Here is a 14,150-nt window from a genome sequence, read left to right as displayed (position 1 = left end):
TAGAATTGCAAGCAAAGGTGCTTTTTCCTTCTAAACCCAACATTTACTTTCAGTGAAATGAGAGAAATAGAAGTAAATGTAAATAACTTCCTTCTTGTATTTAGATGCTTCATATTCACACTTGACAACTCACAGCATACAGACTCGGTTCTCTGATGAGAAAATAAAATGTGATCTATGGGGCTCTTGAAATTAGAAATTAAATAAAAGGTATCAGTTCCCCTTTCTTCATTCGTACAAATCAGGCCACCCACCAACCCCACCTCCCTTTTTAAGAGATTCCTTATTTGTCATAAAGCATAAAGTTTTGTCATTTTGCTATTTAATGAGTGATAGAGCTTATGCTAGCCAAGCCAAAATCATGTGTTAATACTGTAGGTCCATCGCTACAGCAGCTATTTACTTATTAAGTGCTTTAAGTAGTGGGGTGCTCTTTACAAAAGACAAATCTGTGCAAAATTTATATTCCAGACTACATAGAGGATTTTTACTGTACTTAGATATTTTTGGACATTAAATAATTTTATTGGGATCTTAAAATTATATAAATAATTATGTTATATAATTCTTATATACATGATATATATTTACAGAGGAAGAGAAAGACAAATAAAATTTCCTCATCTCCAACTTAAGCCTTAATGGGTAAAATGACAGTAAACTGGACACTCTTCTTCTCCACTCCCTAAATGGTTGTCCCTGAGGACTTCATCTTACCAGCCATGGGGCAGAATCCGAACTTCTGGTCGGCATCATAGTTGCGTGTGGTTCCACACCACTTCATGTTGTCTCTCCTGCCCTCGGAAGTGCAGTCGGTGTAGTTACGGTTGTTGTACAGGAAAGGGAAATGGCACAAGGCACCATTGGAATTTCCACCTCGGGTTTGGACCAAAACTGCCCAGAACAATACAAAAAGAGAAGGAAAAAAAAAAGATTACAACCGAGATTCCCATGTATAGAAGGAATTACACAGAAAGGTTCTGAGAGAGCCAGATATTACAGCTAATTCGCAGAAAGCCTAGCTCAGAATAAAGACATCTGATAATGCAGTTCTAAGCTTCCTCAGTGTATTACCCCTTCACTTTCAAAACAGAGTTAAATTCCATTTTCACTCTTATGTTCCCAGACAAAAAAACATTCAATGATAGCTTTGAATAAAATACAATTTTAACTAGAAAGTAAGAAAGTGCTCAGGGAGCCATCCTGCATTTTCTTCAGCCCAGTGGGATTTGCCACTTATTTATTTATTTGAGGTAGCAGTGGGCAGGGTTGAACTCAGGACCTCTCGTATCTGGGACCCTGGCACTTATCAGCTACCCTGAGTTGGTATTTTTGTTTGTTTTGCTTGTTGTTTGTTTTTTTCTAGGAGGCACTAGGAACTGAACCTGGGATTCCCATGTGTGAAGCAGGTGCTCAATGGCGCTCAATGGCTTGAGCCACACTGGCTCCCTGATTTTAATATACATGTATCTTTTTTTTTTTTTAAGATTTATTTATTTATTTATTTCTCTCCCCTTCCCCCACAGTTGTCTGCTCTCTGTGTCCATTCGCTGTGTGTTTTTCTTCTGTAACTGCTTCTATCCTTATCAGCAGCACTGGGAAACTGTGTTTCTCTTTGTTGAGTCTTCTTGCTGTGTCTGCTCTCCGTGTGTGTGGTGTCATTCTTGGGCAGGCTGCACTTTCTTTCACGCTGGGCAGCTCTCCTTATGGGGGGCACTCCTTGCACATCGGGGCTCCCCTATGTGGGGGACACCCCTGTGTGGCATGGCACTCCTTGCACGCATCAGCAATGCACATGGGCCAGCTGCACACGGGTCAAGGAGGCCTGGGGTTTGAACCGCAGACCTGCCATGTGGTAGGCAGACACCCTATCTATTGAGCCAAGACTGCTTCCCATACGCGTATCTTTAATCACATCATAACCCCAGAGTGTCAAAATAAATGAATGGGAGGGCTTTCCTTGATGATATTCCCAAGTGCACTGAAGAACCTAGAAGGATCACCAGTCACTCATTTATTGCCACATCTCACGGGTCTAGGCTTCCCTTTTGAACAAAAGTGAGACTCCTTGCACAGTCCCCAAATTAATGGTTAGATTGCTGGCAAATCAAAATAGGGTGTGAGAAATGGGTTTACTCCACTGCTGTGCTTTCCCCCGGGGACACTCACCAGTATGGTCTGTGCAGAAGGAATATTTTTGGTCTTGTTCATAATTCGAAGTCGTGCTACACCAGAGATGACCATCCTGACGCCCTTCTGTGGTGCAGGAGTAGAAAGTCCTGCCATTGTAAGTGAACGGTAAGACACATGGCTCCCCATTTGCGTTGCCACCGTAAGTTTGGGTTACAGCTGTAAGAGTAACCAAAAGAGTTTCGGTAAACAGAGCCATATTTATCTCCCACCAGCAGTTGCTTATTTATAGCTTAAATGAGAAACTGAGCTTGGGCCCTCACAGGAAAAAGCTGTGAGTAGAGATGGTCATCTGGTTAAGTAAATCCAAATGTGTTTCTCAGGAAGCAAGGTCTTCTCTGTGGATGGCACACCTGAGTTTTTACACTGTCATCCTTTCTTTCAACTCTGTTACCATGCCTCAGTTTCTTCATTTGAAAACTATGTTAATGCAGGTGAATTAAGAATGCTGTTCAAAGGATGCTAGAGGGACATGTATGACTATGTCTGTGCCATAATAACTAATACATGATGCTATTCTAGGGAAAATTCAAGGGTACCTGTTGTTATTGCTATAGTTAATACCACATTCGCAGCCCAGAAGAGAGATGTGTTAGGTTACCGAAAGAAGCTTATATCCGAAAGCTCATGATATTTAAAATTTAGAGATTTAGAGATTTGGATGACTAGTAATTCAGAGAGTAACCCTCTTTCAACAATATTGTAGACAAATGAAGATAATACTTAGCAGTTTAATCCCCGTTGCTGGAAAGAAGTACACAGAATAATGACTGGAAGAAAATGTATCAAATGTTAAACCCCAGTTGTTATCTCAGGGTGGCAAAATTATAAGTTTTTCTGGTTTGTCTTATTTTTCACTTTTTTTTTTGTAAATGAAGGTATAGTCTTTCAAAATCAAATAAAAAAGTCATCAGTACCAATAATAATAATAAAAAAAAAAGATAATACATACATGTCTCTTGGCAGCTGACTCCATTGCCCAGGCAAGTGCAAAGCATTTGCTTATTTCCCTGTGCCTTCAGCCACTGCATCCCCAGAGTGTAAACCACGCCACTGTCTGTGACACAGTGACCATACTGAGCAGGCTGGGGTTGAGGCAGGGGCTGGTGAATGGCCGTTCGGACATTTGTGAAGGAGCCAGGTCCTAAAGGCATGAGAAAGGAATCCAGTCACAAAGCTGGACAAGAGCAGACAGTTAACTACCATCTAGAGCCAGGAGCTCAGAATCCAGAGATTACTCTGAAATACACATTGTTACCGATCTGGAACTGAGAGAAATGTGCCTCCTCTTCTGTATATAGTCTAGAAAATAATCCACAAGGGTCTCCCAATGATCTGCACTTTCCAGCTCATCTAGAGCTACTGGGATTTTATTTCTAAAACACAGACATCATTCTGCCACTCAAAAGGAGCAGATACCTTCAACAACTCCTGACTTACTCTGGGAGGGTCGTGGTCCCTGCCTTCACAGCCCCTCACACCTAGCTTTCTTCCAGCTTCATTCCAGCCAATTCCTGCTTCGCTCTGTGTCTCTTCCCACTGAACTACTCATCATTTCTGAATGAGCTCTGGGCCATGCCTCTGAGCTGCCCTCAAGCTTCTCCCTTTACATGGGTCTGTCTCACCCTCCTCCTCTTCGCAACTTCCATAAGCTTAATATGCATTAATCTCCTTGACACTGTTTTTATAAGTGCTTGCCATTCTTTTTTCAGCAGCCTTCCTGTCATCTTTGTAACTCTGATCCAAGGGTTGCCTTGTTAGCCATATGGCTTCTCTAGAACTCATCCCTCTTTTCACCTTTTGTTTCTCCTTAGGATAATTTGTGATCCTGTATATTTTTAAAAAAAAATAGGTCCATCCTCTCAAAACACCTTTCATTTCAGAGTAACACTAGAATGCAAAGACATTTCATAGAAAAAGGGTCCCAAGGTCAAATACATTTGGGAAACACACACCTATATCCATATACCACTCCACCTGAGGTCACAACGCAAAGGAAAATAAAAGCCCTGTGCAAGCAAGTACCATTTTTAAAAATTAATATAATGGGCATTATACTGGAAAAGGCACCATTAATATTTCTCAAACTTTTGAACAAATGGAAACTTTTCCAGTATAATGCTCATTATATTAATAAAAATAGCTAACACTTTTTAAATGCTTGCTCCCATTTAAGACAGTTACCCTTTTAGTTTAAACTATTCAGTAGTTTGTAATTTTAAAAAAATTTTGGTCAACAGCAATTTTACTGATAAAATCAAATATCTCAAAGATATTATCAAATCTATTCTTGCTCACCTTCACAAGTACTCAGAAGATGGAAACCCACTGAGAGGAGAAAAACCCAAACAAATGACATTTTCTAGCTAACTGATTGCTAAGAGGTAAAGCAACAATGTTGGGATATCATATAGTGAACATGTTCTTAAAATATATTAAGAATAATAGAAGAAGGGCACACCCTCCATGTTTCATTCTTCACTTTTACAAAAGCTACAATGCAATGGTTTTTTTCTTGTATTATAAATGATTGAAACTTCTTTTTTAAAAAGAATATTTATATATTTGTCATTCTTCCCCAATCCTAGGTCCCTTCTCATTTTTTCAAAGTTTGAATGCCCGTACATGAAGAAAATAAGTACACATTATTTTATGAGCAAAAAAGCTTGCTGGAGCATTGAAAGGATTGTTTCCACTACCAAAAGAGTTGAATGTCAGGAGAACAAATATTCCATTTTGAAAAAGAACAAATGCACTTTGCCCCCTTTTCTATCAGAAGAACCAAGTAGTCATATAATTAATCATAACTCTCTCATTTCCATTAAAATGCCCTTTGGATATTCAATTTATATATATATACACATGCACTAATAAGTTGTTTAGAAACTATGTCTTATAATAATATAAGTATTCTTTTAAACCTCATTTTATTTCTTAGAACTAAAACTCTATTTTACTCTAAGATCCATTATTATTTTATATTTCTTCCAAAAATTAAAGCTTGACATTAAAAAAGTTTTAATAACAAATAATCTACAAATATAATCTATGTTAGCTAATAAAGGACATACTGAAAATAATCATCCTCAAGTTGATGAAAAGGAAAGATGGATTTGCAGAAATACTTTTCAAACTGTTTCCCCCCGTCCTGTCCCCGCTCGCTCTGTGCCTCACCGGTGGATGTGGTCTGCAGAGAGGTGTGCCTCTCGCACTTCCATTCCCCTCTGCCGTTGCCTGTGCAGATGCACTGCAGTAGGTTCCCCCGATTGTCCTTCTTGCTCCAGGTGTCTCCAATTCTATAGGACGTCCTAGTGTCCTGATCATTGCATCGGTCTGTGACAGGAAACAAACCATTTATATAGGCAAGTGCTCATGTCAAACTTAAAAAAAGTCATGTCATTGTTCAATGCTTAGTAACCCATTTTTTGCTAGTACTTTCCTATTCAGAGGTGCTGACACAGGTGTCAAGGATACTGTATCATTTAGTTTAGTTCCACCTCTCTGCCAGAAAAACGCCGCACAACTTCCTCATCATCTTTCATTAATTCTTTTAATAGTTTCTCTGGGTTCTCCTTAGACTACGTTCATTCTTTGGCATTCTATTGTTCTCATTCCTCCTTAGGCTCTCCCAAGCTTCCTTACAGTAATTACTGTGTTTGGTCCACCTTTCAATAGGGAACTTTGTTTAGAAAACAAGAAACAATAGAGCAGGAGATCTTAATCTTTTTTGTTCCACAGACCCCTTCTTAAGTCCATACTATACTATGTATAGTTTAATAAATATATCACACCCACACCAACACTTCCCTACAAGAATAGTGTTGTTTTTTTTAAAATTTCAATTCAAGCTCATGGACTCCTTGTTAAGAACCCCTGCAATAGAGACAAGCAGGTCTCAAAGGGTCTCCAAAGTAGTTCTAAAAGATAGCAATACCTCTTTTTCACTTGTTATGTAAAATATTCAGGGGACAAACACATTCTTTGACTAAAAGTCTCTCTTCTGTCCCCTCCAAAAACTATTTAAAAATCACTAACAAAACGGCCTCTTTTGAATTGCTCAACGGTAATTCTCCAATGGGAAAGAAGGATTACTAACATAAAATTTTAACTTGTAACTAACAAAATGAGTCTATGGATTCAATTATTTGGCAAATAAATTACTAATTGTATAATCCATTTTTGCCCACATGCTATGATATGAGTATAGAAGATGAGCTTTATGAATCAAAAAATCACTGCAACTATTGGGTTTGAGAAAAATAGACAGTTGATGTACACTCACACACTCCTGATTTGCCACAAGACTGGAGGTGAGTCTGAACAAGATATTGTTGTCGGTTAGAGCCTTTCCCCACATCTCCACTTAAAACTACTGCCTTCTTCCCCTGAAACTCTACGGTATTATTTTCAGTATTTCTCTTGAAGCTCTTAATTTGAGGCTCTTTTTGTATGTCATAAATATATATGTCTTTCTTGTCTCCCTGACTTAAAAGGTGCTCTCTGAAAGCTGGGCTAATGTCCAATTCATCTGTGTATCTCTACACATTGCAATCAGGTGCTTATAACATTTCATGGACTAAATGACATCTTTCAAAAAAAATTTTCCTCACTTGCTATTAAAAAAGTTTTAAATAATAGCTAAAAGTTTGAGCAGAGCATCTCATTTGTCTTAAACTAAAATATTACCACAAAGTTGTAGAAGTTTGATGATTATTACAGATCTAATGAACTACAAAGTTTCTGGGAAAGATTTGCACAGACATGTTATCATTTTTCATGACATATTTTTAAAAGCATTATATTTTTTTTAGCAAAAAATTCAAATTTGGATGATGAATATTTTAAGATCATTAAATATTTCCAACTAGGTAAACACAACCGGTTTAAAATATTAGATGTGATTTTAAATTTATTTATAACACCAATAGAATTGGCAGTTTTGCTCGAACAAGCTATATAGTTGCTATTAGTTTGAAACTTCAAAAAAGGAGCCCTGAAACCCTAAAGCCACAAGAAAAACTTCACAGCAGCCTAGGAGGAGCAGCAAGGATGCCCAAAGCCAGGTTTTTCACTGCACTACTAAGCTGTTTAGAAACTTTGGGTAGGGGACACTGTCCTTAACTCCAGAGTAAAAAATAATTTTAACCTATGAGATAAATTCTTTTTGTTATTCAGATTTTCTTATAAATTGGGTTTTAAGCGTAAAACATAAAAGGAAACCTAAAACTTTAGAGCTTTGCAAATTCCATATTAGTAGCACCCATGTACTGAAATACATTTGCATGCTATCTTAATGATTTCTTTGCTTCTTAATACTCAAAAAAATCTGTGATAACTTAAACATTTGCAACTAATCTTCAACTCCATAACACATTTGGTGTTTGAATAAATATTAAGGTACTTTCTTATAGCTGAGCCTAAGATTTTTTTTTCAAGTCTTCCCTAAAGATTTGACATCCAACCATTACCAAAGCACCTTGGTTTAATTGGGGATGTTCTAAGTGACATCACATTACGTTTTTCTTAAGGAATCATAACCTTAACAGGAACCTCTAAAACGTACTTCTAGAGGTACAAGTGATGCGTCCACTGCCTTCTCCCAGACAAGTGCAATCTACCATCATCCAGCCTTGATAGGGCTTTTCCCAGGTTTCTCCAACAACATAAGAAGTCCCAGCAGCGTGATCAAAACATTTCTCAGCTGTAGGAAAATTTGAAGGAAGAATAGGAAGAAAAAGGGTTATTCTGAATTGTGCATTCTCCCTGTAATTTAAAGTGCAGTGTGTAAACATGAATCAAGCCACATATTTTGAAGTGGCACACTGTTCAAAATGAAAGGCACACCCTGTAACTAAGCACATAGTAAAAAACCAAAGTGGAAGAAAGCGCAAACTGGGTTAGCAGGCAGATATTTTGTTCTCTTAATAAGTGCATGGACTGCATATTTCCAGCCAGTACCAAACTTCAGACCAGCATTTTAAATGAAAAGAATCTATGTATGTATCCAATCTGTTGGGAAGATGATACAAAATTCTGATCTTAATTATGAATGACTGACCATTGCCTTAAATGGCAAGAAAGTTATTTAAAATTTGGATTTCTGTAACAACAACAAAAAGCAAAATAAAAACCTCTGAATTTGAGAGCAATAAATGAGCAGGGTAAAATGTATAGCAAAACACCCTTGGACAGGCACCTACAGAATTCAACTGAGAACTGAGACCAAAAGAAGCTCAATGTTGTTTATTTTGAAAAGAAACTGCCAGATGTGACAGAGCACACCATCTTGTATTTGAGTCCAGTGCATGCCAACAAAGAAATACATCAAATGTGTCATTTTCCTTTTGAATAATTTTTATCTTGACCAAAGAGGAATCTGAGATCACACATTAAACAGAAGAAATGACCTCTTCCTAAATCTTATCTATACCTTGTACTTTTGAAACCAAAGTAAACTCCATATATGGTTAGTATTTTTTATAACTGATTCCTTTCAGAAAAATATATATTATACTAACATTTCATCATTGGAAATGAAATTCCCATTTCATTAGTCCCCCCTGCCCCATTGGAATTCAAATGTCTTGTCCATGTGGTTGTGATTTCAGTTCAACCCAACATTTCAACTGTGTTCCCACTCCCCCTGGATCTCTAAGAAGTCACAAACCTATGGGCTTGCAGGTCCATTCTCCTTTCCCATTCCCAAGACACACACACTCTAACATGTAACCACCAGTCTCATGTGGCCTCTTCCAGGTGTCACCGATCTTATAGGACTGACCCCCTTCATGACAGCGGTCTGTTTAAGAGAGAAAAACAAGTATTAGGAGAGAGGGGGGCAAAGATTATTTTTAAAAAAAGTTCTATGTTCCATTCAGGGTAGGTACTAGGGTTAGCCAAAGTAAAGACACAGCGAACTTTCCCACCAGAGACGAGGGGCAAAGTTAACTGGCCTTTTGCTTTGGATCAATACCATTAAATTCCTTGCTCAACCACAAGAGGAAACTACAGAGAAATCTGAATGGCAAAGAGGAGATCATACCTCCTGCTTCCCCAGAGGAATCACAGGGAATTGGGTCCTAAAGCAGAGCAGAAAGACTGGGAGGCTTCGGCTCCACACATACACAGCTGGTTGAACCTGGGACTAACTCAATAAAAAGATCTCATTGGGCAGAGCACACAGTTTCTAGGAGTGTGGAAACCAGTATTTTACCCTACGACAGAAGTGCCCTTTTTATGGAAAGCAAATAGACAAAAATGCAACAAGTACGGAAATCCTGGTACTTTTTCAAACAGTTAAACACAATGGCACATTCAGGGACTGAACTATCCAGTAGATGATAAATGCAATGGACCATTGACTCTTGAGATTTGCCAATAAACTTGGGTAAACTTGAACACTAAGTTGGGGAATACCATTTGGGCCTATTCATAAGTGACTGATTTATTCTTTGGGGCAGAAGCCTTTAAAGTGACTTGTACATAAAGGATGGAGTAAAAAAAATTAGATACTATATTAACAGAATGAATCTCTTGGTAACCCAGTGACTCATAATGGAAAGAATGCCTTTGCTAAACCAGAACTGATGAGCATTAGCCCCAGTCCAGAAAGCTCTTTGAAAACACTATTGGGCTAATCACCCCCATATAATCCTGATCCTGAGTCTAACCTATTGCTCACAAAGAAATTGGATTGTTTCTTTGAGATACAAGAGGTTTCTGCATTGCAAACAAGAAAAGTATACTGCACATGACTGATTTGTTCATCCCAATTGCTGCAGACAGCTACATGATTGGTCTGGCTTGAAGAGGCCCGAGACATTTTAAAAATGGGCAACTCCTCTAAGTTGTCTTATTGGAATGTACCCAAGAGATTCTCCTGGGTACACTATGTGCACACACTCATAGACCCACACAGACTGAACGCTGCTTCCATTTGCACTCAGATCCATCTTCTAGCGGCATGGGAACCAGTTCCATGGCCACATAGAGTATCTGATCACCAGGGGTAAATGCCAAAGTTAGGGATATCTAACCGTGGATAGCAGAAAGTGACAGTGGAGGTAACAGAGGAATTCATACTTATACTTTTGTGTCATTTTACAGAATGGCTTCCTTACTTGCAATGGTACAGCTTATCCTTCCTCGCCCAGCCCCGATGCAGGTACAGTCCCAGATCATGGAGTCTTTAGGGCGCTCGTACGTGTCACCCACCCGGTAAGTGTTCCCGGTGTATTTGTCAAAGCAAGTCTCTTCAGCTGAAGGGAGAAGGAAAAGGAAAGCCAACATGAACCTCACATATATAAAAGCTTTTCTGTTCCACTAATCCCATCCAACAGAACACCCACTTAGCTGTTCTACCGGGTAGTACGGAACAGCTGTTAAAAAATAGAAGCAGGAGGTATAGATTTCATCCCAGTTCTAATACGGCCTCAGTGTTTGACCTTCAGCAAAGTTCTCAAATTTTCTGTGAATCAAGTCCTATTATAAAGAGTTCTCAGGCCCTTGGAGAAAGCCATGTAAGGTATTACATCATGACCAGCTGTTCTGTGCAGGCTTCTCCGACTTGGGAAGTCAGACCAAGTTCCACATAACAAGCTAACAGTTTGAAGATCTCCAGCTCCCACCAGACATGGATTTTTTGTTAATCCCACTATCTCTATTTTGACCTCATCAGTGCTTCTTTGTAACTACACTTTACAAAAAAAATCATATAATGAATGAGGCCTCTGAAGTGGTTAGAGGTTTTGTGCTGAACTGCAGTTGACAAATCACTTTGAAGTAAAGGGTCCAAAGTGTTTTCTGGCCCATAATCTTAAGGTTTAAGATTTGACATTCCTTTCTAATGAATTAAAATTTATAGGCAATTTCTTTCAAAGGAGGATGCACACAAACTTTTATTTTCTTATCAAAACTTTGGGAGAGGAAAATAAAAAGAAGACTCTGGGAACCAGTTTGGGATAGATTTTGTTTGCTTGTTTTAAAGATAAAAGTGACAAGTGGGAAGCAAAGACAAGCACTTATTAAATTTTATGAAGATGAAATGACAGATTCTATCAGAAAAAATGGTACATATATATATTTATTTACTAAAACTAAATTTAATTAACAAGCGCCGCTTCTCCATCTATTCAAAGAGACTCACTCCCAGGTCCCCAACACTCACGTTCAGGTTTACTCTCGCAGTTAAAACCTCGGCTGCCTCCGTAACAGGTACAAACCAAGGCATTGCCCAAGTAGGTGCGTTCCCATTGTTGGTTTATCTGATAGTGTTTTCCATTGTCATAACAGCCAGCTGTAAATAATTGAAGGAAAAAGTTATTAGGTTTCCATCCTCCCTTTTCTCCCACATTATGGATTTTTCTTACACAACTAAGTTGATGAGTCTGAGCAGCAAATATAGGAAAATAAGCTAACTGTAAGAACACCAGGAGAGTTAAAAACTGCATTATACAAAAATATACATAATATAGATAGAAAAACTAGCTTAAATCACAAAAAGTAAAATCACAATTTCTATCTGCAGATACTTAGACACTGATTTTTTAAAATTTAACTTCACTAAATGTTATATAATGATGTCATTTCCATGTGCCAGGGGTCTACTTCAGAGGGGTGGAAACATATTTAAAGCAGAAAATTGGAATACATTTTAAAACAGGCGAGAATCTTCAACTGTCTTTTGGAGTAATAAGTCAAGAGGGGCAACTTTAAGCAGTTTCCTGTAGCAAAGCAAACGGAGAGTGTGTCTTTGAAAAACTGAAAGAGGAATTCCAATCTCTGTTCTTGAGAAAATATCCTGAGGGACCCCAAGGCAATCTAAACCAGTTACATTTCTTTCTAGTTAGTTAGGAACAATATGGCCATTCCTACCCACTTCCCACCCACCCCACCCCCCATTTTGAAAATATTTAATTATTTAGTGACAAGGAAAATAGATAAGGGGCAGGAAGGGCCACACTGATTCCAACTGGAAAGTTTAACGGGACACATCATTTTTTCTCTTTAAAGGCAAGTTCTGATTATTTCATAGAAGGACCATCTGCACGTGTAAAATACGAGCGCCAGTCCCCCACTTATCTCCGCGCCTCAGAAGCAGTTCGCTCAAAGTCATTCACTAAGGAAACGCCCTTTGTGTCCACAGCTGGGTTCCCTCATCCAGGCGCGCACACACGCACGCACTCGCGCGCTCGCAAAACTTCAGCCACAACTTCGGTTGTCATTACGGTCCCATCCCTGGGACGCAGACCCGGGTCAGTACTCACGCTTGTTCTGGCTGGCAGAGACGGGGGAGTGGGGCTGAATGATTTGCTGAGCCTGCCTCTTGCTCTTGGAGGCTCCGGCGCACGGCACCGCTGTCCCCAGGCCCAGCACCGCTAGCAGCAGCAGCCCGGGGCCCGGACCCCTGAGCATCTTGAGTCGGAGGGAGAGACGCCCTCGGGAAGCAAGTTGTCACCAAGTTGGGATCCCTTTGCAACCTGCGGGAAAAGTCCGGGTCAGCGCTTCCCCGGGGGCTGACGCCTCCCAGAGGGTGGAGGCCTCCGGACGGGGAAGGGATCGGGCAGGAGGCAGAAGAGAAGGAGAGGACTGGGGAAGTTGTGGCCGCCGGGGCCCCTCGCCGGCGCTCGCACCCGCTCCCGCTCCTCCCCGGCACAGCACAGCCGGCGCGCGCGGCCGGGCCGGGAGAGCAGGGGTTTATATGGGATGGTCCCTTCCCTCCCCCCCACCCCCTCCCCGGAGGCGCTGGGAGCTCGGGTGGAGGGACCCGCTGGACCCTCACCCCACCCCGCCCCCGCCCCGCAGCCGCCGACCGCGCGCCGATTGGCTGAGGCTCCAGGTGACGTCACGAGGAACTGTGGGTTCGCGGCGAACAAAAGAGATGCAGATAGCCCGCCAGGACGGAGGGAGAGAACTTTTTTTTGGTTTCCTCTGCGGTCGTCAAACTTTTTTTGGCAGGGGGGATGGGAAGCGGCTGTAAAGGGGTAGACTGGGAGGAAAGGGAGGGGCTGGAGGTGAGTGAAGAGAAGGGGCTGCGCGGCTTCTCCCCACCTCTTTCCCTCTTTTTTGGGTGGGGGGTGGAGGGAATGTTTGAGGACGTTGCGTCACCTCTGAAAAAAAAAATCTCTGTTCACTGGAGTGTATTTTGGGGAGAGGAAAAACCATAAAGTAGCCACCACCTTGCAGCTGCAGAAATCCAGACTTTGCAGTCCGGGGCGGGGCTGGCTGCTCTCCCGCTCCCTCTCTTTTGGTCAAATGTTCACTGACTCGGGACCCACTTTCTTCGCCTTCACAGCTTCCCGTTCAGACTTCTCCCCTTCCAAACGCCGTCCCTGCCAGGTTCTGGGGCAGTGCTCGCTGGGGACGGGGGGACGAAGGGATGGAGCGGTTTTAATGAGCCCCTACTAAGTTCAGTGCTGAGGGTTCTGCCGGGCGCTTGGCGGATTTGTGAGAAGTTGAGAGAGCGAGTGCCGTCAGTTTAGCGGACGACCTGCAAACCGTGCTGGAAAGCTGGACCCGCGGTGAAGAGAGGAAGACCTCGGAGCTTTTGCGGTGCCCACCGCACCGGACAGACACAAAGCAGGACTCTTGTTTGAATAACAAAAAGTTGAGAAAAGAATATGTACAGCCTTGGATTCCTACAGATTGTTGCTTGCATTTACTCGACATTCTCTTTTTGCAGACATCAGTTTCTTCACAGAATCCCTTTCCGCCTCCCCTGCCCGACTTTTTTGTATTTCCATTGTTTTTGACATCAAGAACTTGGAATGTTCCTACTTAAGATTTTCCTATCTTTTTCTAAGCTCAGAGGGAGGAAAGGGAATCTGAGAAATCTCTAGCATTTAGCAATTCATCACATCAGTCATTTTCACACAAAAGCAAGGCAAACTTGATTTTAAAGATCTTCAAAAGTAACTCAGTAACTCTTGAGAGACCCAAACTTAAAGTTTTGCTTTCTAGTT

General features: G+C 40.8%; 1 protein-coding gene across 9 annotated transcripts in view; it reads right to left on the bottom strand.

Moving 5' to 3' along the window:
• The window catches only part of FN1 (fibronectin 1), a 68,053-nt gene extending 55,071 nt beyond the window's left edge, over positions 1–12,982 (bottom strand). For 4 of the 9 annotated variants that reach the window (XM_058300166.2, XM_058300170.2, XM_058300168.2 and 1 more), the window contains exons 1-9: positions 12,456–12,862; positions 11,357–11,485; positions 10,311–10,448; positions 8,858–8,989; positions 7,754–7,891; positions 5,365–5,523; positions 3,143–3,334; positions 2,170–2,349; positions 718–894 (exon numbers count right to left, since the gene is read on the bottom strand). In XM_058300166.2, the coding sequence (XP_058156149.1) occupies positions 718–894; positions 2,170–2,349; positions 3,143–3,334; positions 5,365–5,523; positions 7,754–7,891; positions 8,858–8,989; positions 10,311–10,448; positions 11,357–11,485; positions 12,456–12,603 (1,393 nt within the window). In that variant the 5' untranslated portion in view covers positions 12,604–12,862. Of the gene's footprint in view, positions 1–717; positions 895–2,169; positions 2,350–3,142; positions 3,335–5,364; positions 5,524–7,753; positions 7,892–8,857; positions 8,990–10,310; positions 10,449–11,356; positions 11,486–12,455 lie in introns of all 9 variants that reach the window. The other 5 variants (XM_058300169.2, XM_058300174.2, XM_058300175.2 and 2 more) reach the window with 3 other exon arrangements.
• Positions 12,983–14,150: the final 1,168 nt, after the last annotated feature.

Source organism: Dasypus novemcinctus, chromosome 7, assembly GCF_030445035.2.
Source record: "Dasypus novemcinctus isolate mDasNov1 chromosome 7, mDasNov1.1.hap2, whole genome shotgun sequence".
Classification (NCBI taxonomy): Eukaryota; Metazoa; Chordata; class Mammalia; order Cingulata; family Dasypodidae; genus Dasypus; species Dasypus novemcinctus.
Note: the sequence above shows the minus strand (reverse complement) of the source record. Positions and strands in the feature narration are given on the sequence as shown.